We start from the raw sequence: 23,637 nt of genomic DNA, 5'->3' as shown, positions 1-23,637 counted from the left end.
CCCATTGCTTCTACAATAGAAGTAGTTGAAGTAAGTTCCAAAAGGGGGATGTGTCTCTCTTAACTTATGGTTCATAAGTTCCAAAAGGGAGATGTGTCTCTCTTAACTTATGGTTCTTAACTGATAGATCAGTTGGAAAGAGTGTTCCTATCTTATAATGGCATTGTCTCTTATTAAATTGTAGAAGCTGTTGGCCTGCATGACTCATTAAAACCAGATAAAGTTTCTTGATTATATTTTGGATTAAACAAAAGTTGGAAATAAACTTTGAGGGGTCATGCACACTGTATGCCTGTCTTTTGTAACTTCAACTTTCTAGCCCAGTGTCTAGCCATGTGTCTCATATTGTAAATCTTTCTGATGCTTGGCGAAGAACAACTCTATCTGCATCTAGTTGGCTTCCTTGTGGACCAGAAAGATGATTCTGAAATGGGCCCGCAACCTTGTTTATAAGCTTGTCAAATTACTGTACCATGGGCAAGCTGAATCACGCAAGTGTCAAGTACTTCCATTCTTGCAAGAAATTGTTAATACATGCTTTATTCAATGTATAGGTTTTGGTTAAGCATGATGAGAATCTCTTTGGGTGTCTATTTTTTTATCTCCAGCCTGTTGAATTAAGTTTAAACACCTCACCAGTGGATGGGAACTTTTCATTGCATGTTTGATGTCTGTCGGTTTGTCATTTTTAATTTCTAATTGTTTATAGTACCGGGTCCATTTATTAACGTTACAATTGTTTTATCCTTGTAAAGAAGATTGTTTTGAAGGCAACTGAATTGATATTGCTAATTCTTAACTGGGCTAAAATGTAGCAGGCGCTTCTACGTTCCTCTAAAAGGGGGTTCTCCTAGATATCAGTTGGCTAGTTACTCGCTGTCTTACAATATTTGTAATAACGTTTTCCATAGATTTATTTCGCACATATTTGTTGCAAAGATATGAGAATGGTGATTCTGTTCTCTGCAGGTTGGCTGGGGATCTCATATATCTGGATGTTGTAACTTTAGAAGAACATCAATACTGCATTACAGGAAGTACAAAGGTGTTTTATGTTAACTCCAGCATAGGAAATATGCTAGATCCTACACCAGGAAAACCTGCTTATGAGGCAACAACCGTAATTGGCCTTCTGCAAAAAATTAGCTCCAAATTCAAAAAAGGTAGATATGAACTGACACAAGTATTGCTGATGCTTTTCAATGTGAAATAGTGTTCATTACTCTGCTAAAAATGTATATAATGATCTGCTTGATTTCTCATGAAGGTTTTCGTGAAATTTTGAATCGGAAAGCTTCGGCACATCCATTTGAAAATGTGCAGTCTCTATTGCCACCGAACCCATGGTTAGGAGTGTACCCTATACCTGGTATATCCTTCTCCAATAAAATATATTAATTGATTTGTTGTCTCCTGATTCTTGATATATGTCTTGAGAAGTTTACTGTACCTTCATGGATGTAACCTTCTTTTCCTGTCTGTAGTTGAAGGTTCTCTAATGTTTTGGACTTTGGCTGGCATAAGCAGGAAATAGTTCTTATCTGATTTCCAGTCTTCATTTATGTAATTTCTTGTCCATATTCTGCCATACAAAATCCATCTCATTGAGTTTCTCACCGGGAACAATTGAATTCCCCGCCCCTCCGCCCCCCTCCCCGCGAGCAGGGGGAAAGTTGATGTGTGTGTCCATAAACATACACACAGAGTTACAGACATATGTACATACATAAATTCCAAAAAGTTGCCCACGTGAGATGCAATAAAATCATCCCAAAAGTTGAGCTGATCTTCAGAGGACCATTTGAATCCTGTTATGAGTAAATTCTACATACATTATATGAGCTAGTTTTAGAAAATGAAAGAATCACTATTCTTGTAGCTTCTAGTCATAAACTAGATCAGTTACAGTTTACGTAGAGGGTGGTAAATTTTGTGGAAAATGATGGACTTTCTGATCTCCAGGAGACTTGGGCAAGTCCAATGTGTAGCATGAGTCCTGCATATATTTGGGGAGGTTTTGTGAGTCTATATTAGTCCACCGGAGAGTTAACTCGTTGGCATCTAAAACTGAGTTGGCTTGGCTTGAATTACCTGCTGGCTCTCTGGGTTTTTGTATGATGTGTCTATATCAAGTTTTCCAATTATATTTCTCTAGTACAATTACAAGTACTTTTGTTGAAAGGCTGGACTAATGGATGCAACTACATGCGATGCATTGAGTTCCTTTACATGGTTTATGTTGAATATACCATCTTGATGCTTTCTATTTATATTAAGTGAATATCTCCTCGATTTAACTTTATCCCTGGGTACTTGCATTGCCATGTGAATTGTTTGACAAGATTTAACATATTTTTCTATCCAGCTTGGAATAAAAACAAACAAACTTGCTATTGTGATTGGATGAGCTACAGAAAATAAACATCAAAATAAAGTAATGAGGTGGGAACATGGAATAATCTAGTAAAAACAGTGAGGAAAGAGGAGCTGGCTACTTATTTGTACTTAGGGCCCTTTCACTATTTATCAGAAATCATTTTGAAGGAGTTGTTACTGGAACATTGAACTAAGCATTGTGTTCAATAACAAAATGAACTGTGCACTGTCGCATATTGTTAGCATTTACTAGGACTCATGGGAACCTGCTCCTGTGTATGTGTGTGTGTGGCCTGTGTGTGTGTGGGTGTGCATGTGCAAATGCATCTGCATATGCATGCCTGCATGCAAACAGGCATGTGTAAGTTGTGGGGAGTTGGTGGTGTGAGGCTGGCTTATTAGGAGAGGTTTAGTTTGTAGATTTATAGCTACATAGTAAGAAAACTAGCAGAAAATTTGTTTTTCTTGAGGTGACGGCATTCCATTGTTATCACCTGAAATTGACTTGCTTGATTGAAGAATTTAAGGTTTTGTTAGCTTTTCTTTCAAAATCTTTCTGTTTATTTGCTATTTCTTATATCATTTCTGTTCATAATGGTCATTCTATTGTTATTCTCTGTATCGCTCTTGCATGGATTCTAATCTCGCTATTGCTTCTGCCATAGCAGGCAGGAGATGAGGTCTTTGAGTTGTTTTGCTAATGAGATTTTGATGACCTCAGAGCACAAAAGGGATGCTGCTAGAGCTGAGGATGCTTTGGTCCTTTCCTATGGGAGTGAGCTGATTGGTATGCAAAGAGATTGGAATGAGGAGCTACAATCTTGCCGGGAGTTTCCCCATAACACCCAGCAGGAAAGGTGTAACTATCTCTTCCTACGAATGTAGTTGTTATCGTAACCTCATCCAGTAATTATTATTTTTAACTGCTTTGTTTATATTTGTGGTCTACAAGGGCTTTGCAATGCAGATTCATATTTGGTTTCGAAGAAAATGTTGACAATGTATTCTTTTGTTGCAGGATTTTGCGGGATAGGGCTCTATATAAAGTGACATGTGACTTTGTGGATGCGGCAACAAACGGCGCAGTTGGTGTCATTAATAGATGTATTCCGCCTATAAATCCGACTGATCCTGAACGCTTTCATATGTAAGTATGTATAGGGATTGTGTGAACACAGATATACACACAATCACATGAAAACACACAAACACATGCGTCCTTGACAAGCTTTTATAATGGAATTAAACATATATGGTGGTCTGGGGAGTTTCACATGCTATGCTCCTGTAGATCTCTTAGGTACCGTTGGGCAAAGAACTGATCCACATTCTTTTGCCTGGACCACCATAAAGAATCAACACCTCTTCTAGGTGATCCAACAGACGCCCTAAATGCTCCATTTCTGCGTCACTCAGGTTTCTTTTAAATCTCAGTCTCCAGATCATCTGATTACCCTAATTAAATAACCTCACCAGCATCTTCCGTCATGAAGATGTGCTGGTTAGAGGTGGAAATTGAATCTAAGACGCTTCATTCTCATGCTAAACATCAGCCTGTATGGTATCTATCTTTGCTCACTGTGCACCTGTGTGTACATTGTTGGTTTCAGCTGTTGCAAAACGTGCTTGTGTTTGCCTGTTTGTAGCTGAGTTTGTTTCTGCTTAGTTTTTATAATGGATGGGGGAACAGGATCTATGAGGAGTTGGTTAGGGAGGCGGGTGCCACAACATGACATCTAGGTTTCCATTCCCGGCAGGTCCCACATTAATATTTTAAAAAGAAAATGTATGACATTAAGATGAAGGCTCTAGTGCTTGTGTTTGTGAATCTGTGTTTGTGTTTGTGAATCTGTCTGTGTACTCGTTGAATTTGTGAAAAAACTCTTCAGAGATAACATTTTGCCAGTTGTGTCCCTTAGGACGTCTTTATTGTATTTCATTCCCATTTCTTATCTCTTTGAATAATCTTTGATGGATCTTTCCCCAAGTATTTTGGAGAGTTGCTATTTCTTTTTCCCTTACAGTCTTGTGTGGATTCTATGGTTAGTGTGTGTGCCTCCCTCTGTTTCTTATTGTTTTATATTTTCAGGTATGTTCACAATAATATATTCTTCAGCTTTGCTGTGGACTCCGATGTTGGACAGATGGAGAAATACTATATTTCAGGTTTAATTTTGAAATCTTCTCAGGATGCTGAGCATTGTGAAGTACTTGTCTCTCCTAATGAATTGTCTGGAAAGGCTTCTTCTGATTTGTCGAATGGATTGAGTGGTGCCTCTAGTGCACCTAAATCTGAGGCAGAACATGGTGATTCAGGGGTTTCTCCTGGAAGAGCTATGGAGCAAATGATTGACAGTGAACAAGCTACTTATGCCTCTGCAAATAATGACTTGAAAGGAACAAAGGCCTACCAGGAAGCTGACGTCCGTGGGTTACACAATCTTGCTATGGCCATAATCGACTATAGAGGTCATAGAGTTGTTGCACAGGTCAGACTCAATAATATTAAGATTTTCTTTCTGGTGCTTTCTCGTCATAGTCTTTATTGAATTAAGATTTCTTAACTTATTTTTGCTGTGGCTATGTTACTTATTCATGATCTTCATTAAGTACTAAAGTATGAAATGACTACATCCATCTCTTCCTTGATTTGGTGCAAACCGCTAGTAAATTGCCATTACCACAAATAAATTACAGGCTCACCATGCTCAAGCTCTATTCTGTTTATTAGGTTTTCTTTCTGTTTGTTATTATTATTTTTATCTTTATCCTGCTGAAATTTCATTCGCAGTGAAGCTCAGCAATGAGCAGAAGTTAAAATGGAGATTTGATTTCTATCGAAGTTGAAATCTCCATGTTCATGCCGTCAAAATCATTATGATGATCCAATGATGTTAGGGATGGCAATCTCTGTTACTGGTTGGCATTGGAAAGTATTGAACATTCTCAATATTTTATATTATTCTAATGAGCCAGTGGAATAGAAGCTAGCTATGCTGTTTATTCTATGGGCCTTTTTGGGCCTCTTTATTGGTAAGGATGTTAAGTGAAGGTTCACTGAAGTTTTCACTTTCAAGATCTCACTGTAGGAACCTGGATGATGACCAATTTACACTATATATCCTAGATGAACCATTTTTGTGCCCTTAGTACTCATCTGAGGATCTAAGTTGCAGAAGGAACCCTGTGTGGATGCTGATGCTGTTGCCAAAGCTGGGGGGGAATATCCTACTCACAAGTTCCTTAGAAGGGGCTTGTAATTGTTGAATCTGGATTTTCTGGGTCAGCCGGATGTTCCCGTGATTGCTATTTCCATCAATGTCGCCACTCCTGGCTTCATATGGTGCTGAGTGAATTTGTACAATTGGGTGTTTTATTTTCCCTAGGAGAAGATTTCTTTTGTAGAGTTTGTGAGGAGAGGTAGTCTTTGTATGGATTGCTAAGCTAGGGGGATCTTGGGTTGGAAGGTACTGTAGAGTGGATTAGTCTTTGAGAACCCCATGGTCGCGCCTCAGCGGCGATTAGGGTCCTACTGGAGAAATCAGGTTGAAGGTTAATGGTTACAGTAAACTTGTGCAGGTTATACCATAGATTAGATGCTTGTTTGTGGTGGAAAATGGAGCAGTTGATGGCCACCTGTATGTCAGTGAGAGTTTAATGGTGAGATTTTGTGAATCTAATGGTGAGATTTAGCGTCAAGGGTATTACTGGTGGTGTCTTTTTTGATAGCCAAGGATTAAAATTGGATGCCTTGCTGTGGTTTCTTCTTTTAGACATTGATACTCGAAAACAATATTTTGTGTGGTCCTTTTCCAGTGTTTTGTCTGCATTGAACCTATGGTTTAGCTTAATAGTGTCCTACTTTCAGATGCCATTGACCATTTCTTACATCTCTTTTCGTGGGGGCATTGTTCTGCCAATATGTATTTCTTCTTGTGGACCTTTGGTTCAGTTTCTAATATAATTTTGATAAGCACATTTGAGAAACTTGGTGTCACTTAGTGTGCTGATGATTTCTATATTTTTCCAGAGTATCATTCCTGGAATCCTTCAAGGAGACAAATCTGATTCTCTTCTATATGGTTCTGTTGACAATGGAAGAAAAATTTGTTGGGATGAAGCATTTCATGCAAAGGTATGCAGCTTGTCAGATAATTTTGTGCTTTTTTGAAAGATTTACCAGAGAAAAGATGTAAACATATTCTTAAAGAAGTATTCATCATGAATAATTTTTGTTGTATTCAAGATCATGTTGTTATAATATGAAGTCTCTTGTAATTCTTTTCTCTGTTCACTTTATCTAGCATCATAAAGATTTCTTTTTTATGGCTTAAGTGCCGCATGCGGCTGCATACTCAAACATAAAAAACATATTTAATATGTTTTCCATATCTCTATTTAAAATGAAATATTGAAGCTGTATGATTTTGTTCCATTGGCCTGTACATTGCCTCAATTTATTGAAAGTGGATGATGTTGCTTCTGGTTTGCTTGAACTGAAGACCAATGTCACTTTTCAGGTGGTAGAGGCTGCAAAACATCTCCATTTGAAGGAGCATACAGTGCTAGATGGATCTGGTAATGCTGTGAAACTTGCCGCTCCAGTGGAATGCAAGGGTATCATTGGCAGTGATGACCGGTAGGTCAGAGCTAAATTTTATCTAAATCTGCATAAATGTCCTAGAAATCACTTTTCAGAAAAATAATGACACGTAACTGCACATCTTCATAAATAACAGGCAGCCTTTCTTCTTTTTGACGTCGCAGGATGTGATTTCATAAACAAACTTGCTATTATGATTTTCTTAATAAACGGTAAATAAAAGGATGAGAGTCTACAATTGGCACAAATAATATTGTGGAGCTGGAAAACTTAGTTTCCTCTCTGCCAATTGGGTTTTTCTGCCTTCATTTTCCAAACAAATTTCTTATATTGTGTGTTTTAAATTGCGATTTTACCCGTTAATCGTCTGGGAGCCAAATTCATTGCCTTATGGCCATTTTTAGTATACAAATTTTTTTCAATGTATCCCCACATGCATGTTAATTTTCCATTTGAATATGTAGTTTTGTGCAATACTGATTTCTGTTTATTCATGGTTTACCCCTATGACCAAAAAAAATAACCATTCATTCCTTAAACTAAACTATTCCTGATTTGCATGGTTGCTGCCCCCCCTCTGTATGTGTCTGTGTGTGCGCGCGCGCGTATGTGCGTGCGCATGTGCGTGCGTATTCAAGCACCTTCTAGGTTATTTGCATGAATCAGAGTCATGCATGTGCTTGCATCCTTGCACTGAAAGCCACAACTGCATATGTACCCACTTAGGATATCCATAAACTACGTGTTTAAGAAGCAGTAGCACATTTTAGTATAACTGTGCTGCTTGTGTTTTGTATTATTTCAGACATTATCTTCTAGATTTGATGAGGGTTACTCCAAGGGATGCAAATTACAGTGGCCCTGGGTTCCGATTTTGTGTTTTGAGGCCTGAACTTGTTGTTGCCTTTTGCCAGGTAGTCTTTTCATTTTTTTGCGTTTATCTTTGTGATTGTGAATTGAAAGAAGGCTTCCGTTCTGTTTTTTTTTTGAGTGGAACTTTGCAGCATGGTGAAGTGTCTCCCATCTAATTGTAGCATTTGTTAATCTGAGACAAGGCTGAAGCCGCAGAGAAGTTGAAATCTGCTAATGGTAAAGATGGAAAGGACACTGTGGAGTCAGGTTTGGTAGATGTCAATGGTGCTGTTAAGGGTGCAGAAGTGGCACCTTTGAATTCTGAGGTAGGTTCTGGAACAATCCAAAGAGGACATGCTTGAAAGGGTTTATTCAAAAGAGGACATGCTTGAAAGGGTTTATTCAAAAGAGGACATGCTTGACTTTGTTTTGTGCCTTCGTATCAAGGGTATGGCTGGTGATGATAAAAGCGAAGCTATAGAAAGTCACGATCCTGCACCTTTTTTAACTGAGGAGATCTATCTAAATCCCAATGTCTTAACTGAGTTTAAGTTGGCTGGAAATGAAGATGTGAGTTCCTCATGGTTATCTTTTTCTTTTTATTGGATTTATCAAAGAATGTTTTTCTGATATTGATGATGCTTACTATCTAATTTGTACGAGCTGGACCCTTTTGACTTATAGACTTATGTGTATCAGGAGATAGCGGAAGATGAAGCAATTGTGAGGAAGGCTGCTTTATATCTCATTGAAACTGTACTCCCCAAATTTATCCAAGATCTTTGTTCTCTTGAGGTTTCACCAATGGATGGCCAAACACTGACTGAAGCACTTCATGCACATGGCATCAATGTGCGGTATATTGGAAAGGTATGCATCTGTACTTTTTTGGGTACAGTTTGAGTTAAAGGCCCAAACATCTGGCTTAATTGATCCTATTATTCAGGTTGCTGAAATGACTAAACATCTACCCCACATATCAGATTTATGTATTGCAGAGATTGTTGTTAGGTCAGCGAAGCATATTTTGGAGGTAAGATATCGTTAATCCTTACCTTGTGTATAGTATTCATCTTTAGTTGTATGTATCTCTTTCTTTGTTACTGCTCTTTGGTTTTAGATCTTTCAGCAGCTGAGATCATGTACAAAGATTGAAAATTTCTACAAATCATACATTAGAAAGTTAATGTGCGGAGTGTAGATTTACTTGGCAAAGTTACAGACAACAGTATTTGGCACAGCTGCATATGTCTTGTCATGTGTTTGTGTGCACTTGCATGTTCTAGCAGGCACTTGCGTACTGAGATTTCTATGTATGAGAGATATATGATGCATCACAAATAGATAAACTTTATGGTTTCTCAGTTAATTGTACTCACTATGGGAAGCTACTGCTACAATATCTGGGGTGTTTGGATGTAAATCATGGAAAAATTGTACTTCATAAGTTTGTAATGGGGCTTGTTGTGCCAAGGCCAAAATGAAGGGGCATCATCTATTTTTATGATGCATATCATGAATCAGCACTTGAAAACTTTTATTGTCATGTTTTGTTATCTGTTGTAAATTTCGAGGTAGACAAAATAATTAGTTGTGTAGCTAAATTTCGAGGTAGACAAAATAATTAGTTGTGTAGCTATGACTTGCCGTTTTGAATTGGTTTGTTGCATGTTATGACCTGTTGACAGCCATCCATGTATCGATACATGTGGCACATAATACATCCAGTGTAATCGGCAGTCAAGGTGGTATTGATTAGGCACACCTTTTGTTATCTGGCTTCCCATTGGTTCTCCAGCCATGATTTTGAATCGTCTAATGTACCTTTTAAACAGAATGATACCTAATCTTTTGATTGATAACAACGAGAATTCAATACTTGAGAATTTCTTTTCTTCACTAAGGTAATTTCTTTTCTTCACTAAGGTAGCAAGGGCATCCTATGATGACCACGACCGAACCAGACAGAACCGAAAATGAGTCTGGGAGGTGCTGGCTGTCCAATTTCACAAAAAGGGCATTTGATTGGGACTTTGAATCCAATGTGAATTGAACTCACAATATTTTGGAAGCCAAGTGCACAAACTGTCCCACAATTAGGGCCTCAATTCTATTTCCATATCTATAGTATTTTTAATTCTTGCAAATCGTCAAATTTACCGTTGTACTACAAAATTATTGAATCAGTTATAATTCAAATAAATGCCTGTTTACTCAAATTTTCAACAACCTCCTATACAAAAATACTTCTAGTTCATGCATTAAATGGTAGAACATTGGGTGGGCTGTGAATCTTTTGCTCTTAATGAACTAATGATTCATTTCATGGAATTTGTTGGTTGTCGAGAATTCGGATGCATGGCTGGTTGACTTGTGGCCTGATGTTGAAAGAAAGAATGCCTGGCGCATGTTACGTTGGTTGAGTGTTTGGTTGGGAAAGCACGTACTTTTTTCCTGCAGTAAAGTTAGTATGGTACTGGTTAGTTTCAGGATAAGGTATGACATTCTGGAAAACTTTAATGGGCGAGTGGCTCTTCTCTTGGTACATACATGCATGGGAGACCCCTCCCTTATTGCAAATAATCATTAGATACTTTCTCTATATATTTGATGGAAGCCCAAGTGGGTCACTATGCAACTACAACCTTGTGTGAGAAACAGACGCGGAAGAATTACTAAACTAGCACCGGGTGTATTTCTTGTCTATCCAGACCAGAACTTGTTACCTTGGAGTCTTGGGTCAACTGGCACAAAAAGGAATCTCTTAGTTAGGGTTGTATTCATCATCATCGTCATCATCATACAAGCCTTATCCCAACTATTTTGGGTCGGTTACACGATCCCTTTTCTGCCATTCTGCTCTATGACCCTCAGTTTGACTATAAGTCACCATATCTCTTCTTACTACTTCCATCCATGATCTTTTGGGCATTTCCTTACCCTTTTAAAGCCTTTCGCTTGAAGCAAATCTCCCTTACTAAGTGGTGTTGTTCTAGGTCAACGCTGCACATGGGCAAACCATCTAAGTTTACTTTTCCTCATTGCTTATTGGAGCCACCCCTAAGTTCCATCAGATATATTCATTCCAAATTCTATTCTCTTGCCTTGCTACTCATCTATCTCAACATCCGTATTTCAGCTACACTTGCTATGGATATGTCGTCTCTTGATTGCCCAACATTCCGTCCCATCAAGTATGGCTACTCTCACAACTGGCCTATAGAATTTCCTCTTCACTTTTGTTGATATGCGATGTTCACATGAGGCTCCGAAAGCACAACTCCACTTCGTCCACCCACCTCTAATTATATACGTGACATCTTCCTCAATCTCTCTACTCTCATGAATTATCGACCTAAGATATCACAAATAAGATCCTTTAGGTACTTCTTGGCTATCAATCTTAACTAATTACTCATTTTTACTCTTGGTATTATTAAATTTGTATTCCATATATTTTGTCTTAGTCTAGCTAATTTTAAAAATTTTAGATTCTAGAGCATCCTTTGAAAGTTTTGACTTTGCATTGACGACGTCTCTAGTCTCATCAATCAAAATTATGTCATTTGTAAACAACATGCACCACAACACCTCATCTTGTAGGTGCACAATTAACCCGTCCATAACCAAATTAAAGAGATGGGGCCGAACATTGACCCCTTGATTTCGGCCTACTGTCTCCAAAAACTCACTTGTTTATCCATTAGTTGTCCTCACACTAGTTGATGCTGCCTTGCACATATCTCTCATTGTGTCAATATATCCTCTAGTGAGTCCTTTATTTTCCAACACACCAATTGGCTGTCTAGGTACCCTATCGTAAGTTTTCTCTACATTAATAATGACCATGTGGAGGTTTTCTATCTTCTCCCCCAAACTTCTCAATCAATTGCCTAAGTAGGAAAATAGCCTAATTGTTGACCACCTTGGCGTAAATCCGAAATGATTTTCTAATACACTCATTTCATGTCATTATCGGTGCTCATTCACTCTCTCCTACCGCTTCATAGTATGGCTCATAAGTTTGATCCCTCGATCGTTTATACAATTTTGTATAGCTCATTTGTTCTTGTAAATAGGTATCACAATATTTTTTCTCCATTTGTCTAGCATTTTCTGTATTCTCAAAATCTTGTTAAAACACTTTGGTCAAGCAGAATATGCCAATGTCTCCCATGTGCTTCCAAATCCATCTAGTCCTAAATCCTTTTATATCTTCATCCTTTTCAGAGTTTCTTTCGCTTCAAATATCCTAATCCTGTGAATGTACCTATGACCTCTAACCTCATTTATGTCAAACGTTCTTCTTAGCGTGGTGCTACCACAACGGTCATCATTAACAATTTTCGAAACTAATTTCTCCACCTTTTATAGACCTTATTGTCGTTCACCAAGATCCTATGTTCCTCACTTTTAATGCATTTGAACACGATCTAGATCCTTACCTTTACTCTATCTCATTTTTTCTTATTTGAAAACATCTTTTTCACCTTTCTCTTGTTCCCAATTTATTGTATATATTATCATATGCCTTAAGTGTAGCCTTACTACTTTTTTGTTAGTGTTCTTCTTGGTATTTTATATTCTTATGAGTTTTGATCATCTCTATTCTATTGTCAAGCTTTGTAATATGATCGGATTTCGCTAATAGCCTTTTGAACCTCATCATTCTACCACCAGGTTTCCTTATCTGAATGTCCTTTCCTTTTAGATTCTCCTAAAACTTCTTTTACCACTTTTTTAATCCCATCGGTCATCTCATTCTAGATAACACTAACTTCACCCTTAGAATTTCATTTTCCTTCTTCTATCAATTTATTTTTAGGTATGTTTATTTTCTCCCTTTTTAAATTCCACCACCTAGTTCTTGGAGACCTATTAATTCCACTCTTTCTCTTCCATCCATAACCATGTGGCTCTATTGCGTGGTCAACCTCTCTCCTGGGATAAGCTTACAGTCTTTACTTCATGTTTGATCTGCTTTGTTAACTAGAAAGCAGCCTGTCTTTTATATGATCACTTTTGAATTATTGAATATTTGTATCGCTTTTTAAAGTAAGGTGTTTGCTATTTCTAGGTCATAAGCCATCGCAAAATCAAGAATAGTATAACCTGTATTATTTCTTTTCCAAATCCATATCCTCCATGTACCTTTTCATATCGTCTACTATCTTTCCTCACATGACTATTTAAGTCCCCTCCTAAAACAGTCCTCTCTCCATTTGGTATTTCTTGGACCAGTCCATTTCATGTTCTTTCAGTTTGGGTTATTTCTGTTTATTAAATAATATAAGTTGACTAGAAGTCCAAGCATTTGCATTGTTTGACCAAAGAATGTCTAAAGGCTCGCTATTAAGGACACTTAGGTGATTGAATTGGGAGGGGATTGATTGCTCTAGCATTTAAGTCGTCTTTCTTAACTGGTCTTCTAATATATTGTTTTTTCTAGTTAATAATTACTTTTAAAAAGGCAATTATTCTATGAAAATGTATTCCATATGTTCCCCCTTTTTCCTCCTTGCTTGGATTGACTTGTCTGATTGTTGTTAAGGCTCCTAGGCAGTTTCTCATTTGGAATTTAATTATGCTGCTACATATTGGCCTTGGGCCATTTCAAAATTTTAATAGACTGCTACATATTGTCCTTGGGGGAATGTCTACAACCGTGTCTAAATGTCATGCAGTTAGAAACTTATCTCATTGTGTACCGCATAAAGCATTTTGCTTTTGTTATTTGCAAGCGCAGTCATTGGGATTGGGTTCGGGATCAGGATCAGGATCGGGTTAAAGGCTAAAAGATCCTTATTGTTTGGAGAGCTGTCCGTAGGATCCCATATGTTAGAGATCGAGATCACCAAATATTAAAGATCTTGATCCCTACCTTTTGGCTATCTTAGGGATCTCGATCCCATTCTCCCAACCTTAAGAGTTCTTTCTCCCATCCTTAAAAGAGTATATATAGTCTAGGACTATATAAGCTATTTAAAATAGGGATCACTTTATTTATAACCAACAAGCAATGAAACTATATTAAAAGTATGGTTGCATTGCAAGTTGGTTATAAGTAAAGAAGATATCTAGGTCTTTAAGGTGGGGATCAGATCCCAAAATTTTAAAATTGAGATCCCTTGAAGATACCCTTTTTGCACCACCAGAGTGAGATTCTTGAGCGGGATCACCAACTATGTTGGGAGATCCCAAGAATTATGTTTGCAAGTGTAGTGGATACTTAATAACTGCCTACATTGGAGCTACTGAGAATTCTCAGTGAGAGATCCATTTCTTTTGGAAATTATTCTAGCACTCTCTGCAGGAAATTATCTGCATGTTCTAATATAATGTTTGTAGAACTACATCTAATGCGATGTTTCTTGATACTTCATTTCCCATGATAAACTGGATGATAATCATATTACATTCAATCTGTATTATCCCGTGCAGGATGTTTTGAGAGACACAATAGATCATGATCTTGGATCAGCAGTTGCACACTTCTTCAATTGTTTCCTAAGGCATGATGTGCCTGTTGGTTCGAAGAATAGTGCTGGCAATGTTCGGTCCAAGACACAGAAGAAGGTAATACTGATACCCACCCTTTTTTGAATATGATGTGTATTAAAATTTAAAGGAATTATTGTATATCATGGAAGAAAACTGTCATGGTTTTTTAATTCTTTAAGATTATATACTAATCGTTTGCTGGATTCATCTTGTTTCGTGCATTAGCACCTTTACTCCTTGAAATATTTATATCGATGGATTTTATTGGGGTGGTAACATTATACCTGATCTGAGAGATTTCCATACATTGTAGACCTGCATTCTTCCTCATTCTTTTTGGTCTCTAGGACGGATGCTATTGACATACCTAGATTTCACTGTATTCTTGGATCAATGCTTATTTGTAACTCAATGCCTTGATATATTGCATGTGATGTGTCTACTCCAAGAGATTAAAAAGGCCAATGCTTTGTACTTAGTTGTCTTATTGCATCATTTTACTAGCATTGGTGGTGCTCCATTATATTCACTGCATGCAATATTGAAAATGCATAAGCAAGAGACCAGAAAAATTATTTTTTACCTCATCTTATTATGTTGTATCATTTTACAATCTTAGGTGGTACATTACTTAATAGTTTCAGTCCTAGGTGGTGCATCACTATTCTAGAAGGAGCCATATTCATACAAAAAAAAAAGGATGGGCTTTGAGAATGCCTGTTAAATTCGTTTGATACTCTATGGTTTGATCGAAATAAAACTAATTGGTTAGGCCTCTGCCTCAACTGAAAGAGTGGGAACTTGTCGCTCCCTCATGTCTCCATATTTTGGATGATTTGAGGAATAAAAATCTGCAAATCCATGCTCTTGACCACCAAGATCAAGATCCTGAACAAAATATTGGAGATCTATAAATGCTCCATCTTGAATGCGATCCCAACATGTGATCGGGAATGTCCATTTCATTGGACCTCTAGATCAGTCAGATTTAAGCCATTTTTAGGAGCTCCAGATCCATTCTTGTTGGTGGAAATGCTTTTGCAGGGGTTTAAATTTTAGAATGTGTTTTGGGTCCTCAATCCATCAAAAAGATGGATTTTGATAGGAGGTCTCATGGTGTGCATGAGGTGGGGGCTGCATCTCCTCATGCTAATGCTACGTTTGTCTAATGGACATGGCTTTTACGAGTCGGCAGACTTATATGTAGATAGGCGCTCTCTCTTTATAATACATGTTTGAGATGGATTTTGAACTTAAATTTTTAGGAATATCTAATCTCTAACATGGGGAGCATTATTACGTAAAATAAATAAATTTTAAAATTTTAAATACACACTTTCTTAAGAAATCGTTTTAGCCATCGATTTTGTTTCAATGTGGGACTACCACTTTTCCTTGTGTGATGCGTCAGAGGACACAAAGGTAGAATTGCATCCCCTGACATACAAAGGACTTTTCCTTATCTAATTATGTGCATCCTTTTTGCTCTTGTATGGTTTCCTGTATAAATTTGTATTATAATCAATAGATGGTAAAATGTGTCCTTGATATGGTGCTGCATGGGCCCTTGCCTTGTTGCTTTTTCAATGTAATGTCTCAGTCGTGGATGGATTTTTTTGATGTTTGCTGTGCTTCTTGCTACCCCTTCCTTTGTTAATCGTCGATAGATGCTGCTGAATTGTATACCCCCCCCCTTCTCTTCCCATACCATACATAGTGTATATCTAAGAACCTCATAAGATAACAAAAAGGAAGTGCAAACTGCACTTTGCATCTGGGAATCTACCCCATTTTACAAATGCCGTTCATTGCATTTAGCATTTCAGGGTGCACATTTTCTCAGACTTGTCTTTATGTATATGTTAGATTGCGCCACCATTGAAAAGGTGTCTGGAATAAAGATCTATATCTGGTCATTGGACTTGGCTTTTAGCCTTGAAGTAGTTTGGGTTGTATGATAAATATCAAACATACATCCATTTCAAATGGAATATGACTCAAATGAGCCTGGCCAATTAATAGTCAATTAACTAAGATTCTACTCTAATCTTCTTGGCTTTCCTGGTCTTTTACTTTAGGTCTGAGAGTTGATTTTAACATTGTAATTTCACAGGATCAAGGATTCCAACAACCTGTGGGAACTCCTTCCAAGGGCCACAAAAAGTCCAATCATGGAGCATCATCAAGGAAAACTCAGTCAGTATACATGTCAATCACATCTGAACTTCTATGGTCAAATATCCAGGAATTTGCAAAGATGAAGTATCAGGTAGTGCCAATCATATAATTTCAATACATCTTATCAATTATAAATTATCTGAATTGTTACCTGTTATACTTATGTTCTAAGAGGAGAATTTCCTTGTAGTTCTCATTGCCCGAGGATACTAAGTTACGTATAAAGAAGGTTTCGGTTATTCGTAATTTGTGCCAAAAGGTAATTTCTCTCTTCACATTTTAGCGATAAGTTTATTTTTTATTCATAATTATGGAATAAATTCCATCACCGTCCTGTCAAAATTATGGAGTGAATTCCACCTTATTTTTCCATGCTCAGTTTTGTTCAATATTAAAATGAACATTTCTTATTATAGGATTGGATCTTCATTGTTCTCAGAAAACTGTGGCTTCATTTTATTGTTGTTACTCATTACTAGGCTGTCATGGATTCCAGTTTATTTGATATGCAATTCTTTATTTATTTATTAGATTTTTGTAAGTCTCGTTAATTTTTTGTTACTCATGAAGCAATTATTTCCCTTTCTGTGCTGCCACGCCTTTGTACTGATGCATCTATGTTCATATTTTGTAAGTATATGCTAATTAGCTGTGTCTACAGGTTCCTTTATTTATAGGTTTTTTACTGCATATGTAGTTGAGTTAAACAATTCGTTGCATCTAAATTGTAACTTTTAAATAAGATACTAACGAGGTGTTTGGCTAACCTGCTTCACTGCTCGTTTTCAGTGAGACCAATAAGGGGTTGAAACCTTTCTTGCAAACCAAACTGACCCCATCAAGAAACTTCCAAGTACTTCTAGTTAAAAAACCTATTTTGCTGGATCTCTTGTTATCGGAGAGGAACCAGTCAGTGCTGTTGGTACTGGTATGAGTTATTAGATCACTAATGATCGGTTCTTAGTCCCCTAGCTGGGTTAGAGTTTTAGATGAGCATATCTCTGGAATGTAATTTTTCTTTCTGCTGGGATCATTTTTGAACTTTTTAGGACAAACTCCCATACACTATCGTGTCAACGAGTTTCAGTTCTTAGGACCGTCTCTTGTTCGAAGTATTGGTTGCATGAACAAAATATTGATCATCAAAAAAAGATAAAAAGTTTTAGTTGCAGGGGAACTACACGATCTGTTTTGAGCATTCAGTTGTTTATTGACAGGTTGGTGTAGCGATTGCAGCTCGCAAGTATGATCTTGATGCGGCTGTTCCCTTCCATAATTCAGATATCCTAAATCTTCAACCAGTTGTGAAACATTCAGTCCCAGTTTGCTCTGAAGCTAGGGATCTTGTGGAGACAGGGAAGGTTCGCTTGGCTGAGGTATACAAACTTGGTGCATCTTACTTCTTATTTGTGAAGGTCTCAGGGGTGTCCGTGGACATTGTATGATAATTGGTGGTCTAATGGCACAGGGGATGTTGAATGAAGCCTATTCATCGTTCACTGAAGCATTTTCTATACTTCAACAAGTGGGTTCATTTCCCTCTATTCTGTCCTTATCTTGGAATTTTTTCAAATGTATTTGAGAATTTTTGACATGGACATTTGCAATGCAGGTAACTGGTCCCATGCATCGAGAAGTTGCCAACTGCTGCCGGTAATCAATCATGCTTGGGATGTAAATATGTAATTTTACTTAGTGATCACTTCTTTCTAGCCGATCCATTTTATGCTCAGGCATGCATGCTATGTGGTGTCATAATCTGCATTTCTAAGTTTCTTAAACCAAAGGAAATACATTGTAGTTTTAACTTTCGAATGGGCCTAGACAAGCATTGTTGGAAGTTGGACCTTGTGATCTTCACATAAATCCCACACTTTTTAGTGGATGAAGTGCTCGATTTATTCATGAATGCTCTTATCATTCTGGAAGCCCTTTGCGTATTGAGATCTCTTGGGGTATAACCAGATAACTTCAGCTGAAGACTTGGAGTTCAAGTTTTCTTTGTTGTGTTCAAATGATCTCCAAGAGGATCACTTTTATATAGATCGATGCTTATATAGATCGATGCTTGTAGTCATCTGTTGATATGTCTGTTGGAGCCAGTATGCATGATATCTTGGATGATATATTATTTTGTGACAACAATAACATCAAATTGCCATTTTATCTTTTGCAATGGCTAATTACAATGAAGCACAAAAGAACAGTATTTTAAAATGTGGCATGCAGACCAGATACAGTTGAGGAACCGATTTGACTCAATGCAGTCCGATGTGGGCGCATAACCTCTAATGCGGTCAATAAGTTATAAAAAAGATTAAAAATACAAAAAAATAATAATGTATAAAAAAAATAAATGTTATTTATGTTATATTAGGCATTTTAATTTTTTTAATATCCATATTAGTTGTCTGAGACTTTGAGTCCTTTGATAGCCTACTAAAGAGTTATAGACTTTGTTGTTCTAATTTCTAATCTTAATAGTTTAAATATCTGACACAATTAACCTGTAAAACAACGCAATCCATTCCATCTCATATAAGATATCCCAAATTGAGAACATTAAAATCCAAAGAGACAAAGGCGAAAATTTATGGAATATAAAAGAAAAAGATAATCAACTCTCAACTTTAAATCAGACGGGTTATCAAATATTTAAATTTCTTCTATCAATTCTTTTTGTCTCATTTTCTTCTTTTCTTTTTCTTTTTCTCTTGTATCCATGTATGCCCCAATCTCTTATTCAATTTCATCCTTTGCTTGTGGGCATGCTTTAGCATTCCTGGTAATACGGGCTAGGTGTTCCTTTTGCCATAAAATACCCCTGAGATAAGTATTTCCACAGTGTACAAATCACTCAATTTCAAGCCTTAGGGTTTTTGTGTTTTCGTGCCGGACTCTTTTTCCTTGAAGGTGATGAAGACATTCTCCCCCCCCAACCCCCCCCAAAAAAAAGAAGTATTAGAAAATGAAAAAGTTACCAAACAACACCAAGAACTTTTGATGCATTATGCAGCTGCATTTTATGACAATGAGAAAGAATAACTCTAAAAAATAGATTCTTGAAAAGATCTAATATAGGCCAGTGATGAAAACTTCATCTACTTGGCTGCCTAGGGGGTCCGGCAGACCAACCAACTGCAATGAATAGTGCCTTGGTAGGCCCCGATTCGGTTATGTCTCTTGGTGCTTGCCTAGGTGGCCTGAGGATACACCTTGGCCAAGGGTGGAAAGAGGTCCTCCACTGATGGGCAAAAAATGTCACCCCCCCCCCACCCACCACAAAAGGGGGGTGGAAGGGTTTTGAGGGGGCATTTTAGCCCCCCAAAACTTATTTGTGTTGATGTGGAGCTTAAAAAGCATCTCAAAAAACAAAAGTTTTTGAAGATACAAAAAAGAAAATTCGAACTTTTGATTTCTTGTAAAATCGAGAAGTATTCAGTCAGATGCTTTCTCAGACTTGAAGTGGTTGCAAGAGGGGTCTTTTGGCAACCAAAGGTCACTGATTCGAGCTGAGTTTGATTGGTTTTAAGAGGGCAGTGTATTTCATTTCTTGGTTTAGGTTTTGTGATATTTATGAATGCTGGCTATTGATTTGTTCTTTTCAATTTTGTTATTGTTTATGTGGATCATTTTTCTTCTTTCATTAATGTGACTTGTAATGGAAAATTGATATAATGGATGAATCTTGGGCAATTTTTCACTCATTTAATGTTTTAGTCGTTCAACTTTACAGTTCAAAGCCACATATGTTTAAGTCTGAGCAGCGAGATAAAATAGCACACACAAAAAACTATGAAACAATATTCTTTAAAAAACAAAGTAGATGTTCTATGCACACAATCATGGGGGTCCAATAACCAATAGAACCCCCCAAATATCATCCTTAAGGGCCCAGGGGCCCCCACTTTCCTTGCCCCTGCCCCCCCTGTCGGCGCCCCCCAACCCCCCCCCCCTTTTTACAGGCCATCCAGGTAGCTAGGTACCCAGCTAGGCAGCCGAATCCGCCTTCTTGAACATTGATATCGGCTAATTGCTTTGTTTTGATTTTTGATGTAATTGCTGTTGCTTCATGTCCTCACATTAATTATTTCCTGAACCAGACTCAAAGTTTGACTAGTGATTAGATATTTGCATGGTGGCTGTTTTCCCCAACATGCAGCTATCTTGCAATGGTCCTCTATCATGCTGGTGACATGGCAGGAGCTATAATGCAGCAGCATAAAGAGCTTATCATAAATGAACGTTGCCTTGGTCTTGATCACCCTGATACTGCTCACAGGCATGAACTTCTTCTAGAATTCTTTTGTCTCTATGTTTTTTTAACTTTGGGCTTAATTTGTTTTGAATTATTTATTGCAGCTATGGCAATATGGCTTTGTTCTACCATGGTCTTAACCAAACCGAACTAGCTCTGAGGCACATGGCCCGAACATTGCTCTTACTTAGTCTATCTTCGGGGCCAGACCATCCAGATGTTGCTGCAACTTTCATTAATGTAGCAATGATGTATCAGGATATGGGGAAGATGAATATCGCCTTAAGGTATTTGCAGGAGGCCTTGAAGAAGAATGAACGGCTCCTTGGTCAGGACCATATCCAAACTGCTGTCTGTTATCATGCTCTTGCCATTGCATTTAACTGCATGGGGGCTTACAAGCTCTCTCTCCAGGCAAGCATTTATACTTGAAACATTGTTTAAAGCTACAGTACATTGAATTTCGATCACATATGATCTCTATTCAGAGGCCTAATTTGGTTAATGGCAAACATCCAGATATTAACTATTATATCAGTAATTTAAGCTGTATTTGTGAACCTATGTGATTATTTCTCTATTCTTTGTGTATGACAGCACGAAAGGAAAACCTATGATATTCTTGTAAAGCAACTCGGTGAAGAGGATTCAAGAACACGCGACTCAGAAAATTGGATAAAAACTTTTAAAATGCGAGATCTGCAGGTATATGCATTGAACGCATTCTGGATATCATACAGACATGCATAGAAATGTTCCATATCTGACCAAGTTATGGATTCTTTTCTGTAAGGTGAATGCACAGAAGCAGAAAGGACGAGCAGTAAATGCGGCATCAGCTCAAAAAGCATTCGATATATTAAAGGTCAGTGTTCCATATTAAGTCTTCATTGTGCTTGGTATACATGTAGTGTAATTTGTAGGGCACATGACCCAAATTAGCCTGGTAAATGGCCCAATTTATTTTTTAACTAAGATAGTCCAATGGACTGTGAATCCATTGAATTCTCACAGCCTCATTGATGTGTCTTGACCATCTGAGAGAATATATGATGGATAAAGAGTGGAACACACCAGAAGAAGACAATGTGGGGTTGTGGCTCCTTTTTCTCCAGTTCATCACCATTGAATTAGATGGTCCATAGCGTGCTTTCTTGTAATGCATATGACTACTACACTTTTTATCCCCAAAATGTCACCAATATACTGGTCTTTTTCTGTTCATATAGGCACACCCAGATTTGATCCAGGCCTTCCAAGCTGCTGCATCAGTCGGATCTAATAACACACGTGATGGCATCAACAAGTCCATCAATGCAACTGCCCTAATGGGCGAGACCACCCTCCCCCGAGGGAGAGGTATTGATGAACGAGCTGCTCGTGCAGCTGCCGAAGTAAGGAAGAAGGCAGCAGCACGAGGCCTCCTGGTCAGGCCCCATGGTGTACCTGTTCAGGCCACTCCACCTTTAACTCAATTCCTTAACATTATAAATTTGGGGGCAAATCCAGAGGCAAGTTCTCCTAATGATGAATCTGATGAAACCCAAGTGGATAAAAATGGTCAGGCCTCGAATGTTGGGGAGAAGGATAATAGTGGCTCCTCTTCCTCTGTTTGTGAAGATGGGGGTGCACCTGTGGGTTTGGGTGCTGGTTTATCTTCTCTTGATTCCAAGAAGGCAAAGGTGAAATCGAAGTCCACAGCTTGAGAGGGAATGTACAGTAGAGGATTATTTTGGGTTGATTGGTGAGATATTAGGATCATTTTGTGGAGTTCGGCTTTGGTTTATGCGGAGCAAGGATTTGGATAGAGTTCATATATAAAAAGCGGTGAGTCTTTTTCTTCATTTAACTGATAAAAGCAGGAGGCTTATGCACTATGGAAAACCGTAATTCATTTGGGATCATGGTGCTTCATTGAAATGATGGACGGTGATTGGGAGTGTGGAGCCAAGCATCATGGTAATGTTCTGTTTTGATGGGCTCTATTCCCTCTCGCCATCCAATTCCAACATTTTGTTGGATGTTCATAAATCCAGTGGGCTAGGGTTTTCCATGGTGGTGTTAAGCATGTGTTTCCTTTAGATGTTGGCAAGGTCTGAAAATTTCAGAATTCATACCAGAAATTTGCCTCAAACTTGTTCCTTGTGATTTTTTTTTTTTCCTTTTCCTCAAGTAAATGTTTTCATTCAGTAAATGGGTACCAATCAGATTCTTGGTTGAATTTCAGGCCTGACTTCTGAAATGAAGTCACAGATTAAAAATGAATTGTTTTAAGTTCTACTTGGGTTAGAATTATCCACTGGCAAAAGTATACATTGACTCTGAATCTTGGTTTCTATGTCTTAAGTTTTCTTTCTGAATCTAACGAGAGCAATGTCTTGTGTTTTTCATTTATACAGGAATTTTGTAGAGGTATGGAGCTTCCTTAATGGCATCAGATATGTTCTGCGCTTCTCTCTCATTCTTTATGTTGAATTGATCTACTTAACACTATGTATTTGTGGGCTGAATAATTATTAAGGGAACTGCTTTGTACGGGAAACAAGTAAGATTTACATAGGTTTTACATGGCTACATTATAGTTATTATTCTGAATAATGGGAGTGGGTGAAGATGCCAAATGCTAAAGTGGGTGGCATTTTTTTCCCATCTCTTGTTGAGGGAGACAAGGAGGGATAATGTCTCAGTGGCCTCTATTTTCTAGTCACTATATAGGGAATAGAAGCTGACCTTTCTTTTTCTATTGAAAGGAAACTTTTCTCTCTTCATGGGTGCTATCATTCATGAATTGTTGGGCTTTTGTACTTATATATTTGAGTATCTGTGGTAAATAAGTTGTAGTAAAGCTGGAATTGGTGGTTCTTGTTTA

At 37.7% G+C, this 23,637-nt stretch overlaps 1 protein-coding gene across 5 annotated transcripts in view; it reads left to right on the top strand.

Annotated features, from left to right (window-relative positions):
- NOXY38 (tetratricopeptide repeat (TPR)-containing protein) overlaps nt 1-23,637 on the top strand; it is a 31,287-nt gene extending 7,650 nt beyond the window's left edge. For 3 of the 5 annotated variants that reach the window (XM_011627150.3, XM_020670655.2, XM_020670654.2), the window contains 24 exons: nt 970-1,163; nt 1,268-1,369; nt 3,098-3,233; nt 3,395-3,523; nt 4,466-4,865; nt 6,407-6,511; nt 6,897-7,015; nt 7,785-7,893; nt 8,035-8,157; nt 8,279-8,401; nt 8,531-8,701; nt 8,778-8,864; nt 14,273-14,407; nt 16,446-16,601; nt 16,701-16,769; nt 17,728-17,886; nt 17,979-18,035; nt 18,123-18,163; nt 20,673-20,792; nt 20,873-21,182; nt 21,366-21,473; nt 21,562-21,633; nt 21,998-22,595; nt 23,168-23,637. In XM_011627150.3, coding sequence (XP_011625452.1) covers nt 970-1,163; nt 1,268-1,369; nt 3,098-3,233; nt 3,395-3,523; nt 4,466-4,865; nt 6,407-6,511; nt 6,897-7,015; nt 7,785-7,893; nt 8,035-8,157; nt 8,279-8,401; nt 8,531-8,701; nt 8,778-8,864; nt 14,273-14,407; nt 16,446-16,601; nt 16,701-16,769; nt 17,728-17,886; nt 17,979-18,035; nt 18,123-18,163; nt 20,673-20,792; nt 20,873-21,182; nt 21,366-21,473; nt 21,562-21,633; nt 21,998-22,474 — 3,502 coding nt within the window. In that variant the 3' untranslated portion in view covers nt 22,475-22,595; nt 23,168-23,637. Of the gene's footprint in view, nt 1-969; nt 1,164-1,267; nt 1,370-3,097; nt 3,234-3,394; nt 3,524-4,465; nt 4,866-6,406; nt 6,512-6,896; nt 7,016-7,784; nt 7,894-8,034; nt 8,158-8,278; nt 8,402-8,530; nt 8,702-8,777; nt 8,865-14,272; nt 14,408-16,445; nt 16,602-16,700; nt 16,770-17,727; nt 17,887-17,978; nt 18,036-18,122; nt 18,164-20,613; nt 20,793-20,872; nt 21,183-21,365; nt 21,474-21,561; nt 21,634-21,997; nt 22,596-23,167 lie in introns of all 5 variants that reach the window. The other 2 variants (XM_020670656.2, XM_088862946.1) reach the window with 2 other exon arrangements.

This window comes from Amborella trichopoda, chromosome 3, assembly GCF_054954075.1.
Source record: "Amborella trichopoda isolate Santa Cruz 75 chromosome 3, AtrichopodaSantaCruz75HAP2 v2.0, whole genome shotgun sequence".
NCBI classification, from domain to species: domain Eukaryota; kingdom Viridiplantae; phylum Streptophyta; class Magnoliopsida; order Amborellales; family Amborellaceae; genus Amborella; species Amborella trichopoda.
The sequence above is the reverse complement of the archived record's forward strand: the minus strand, read 5'-3'. Positions and strand labels throughout refer to the sequence as shown.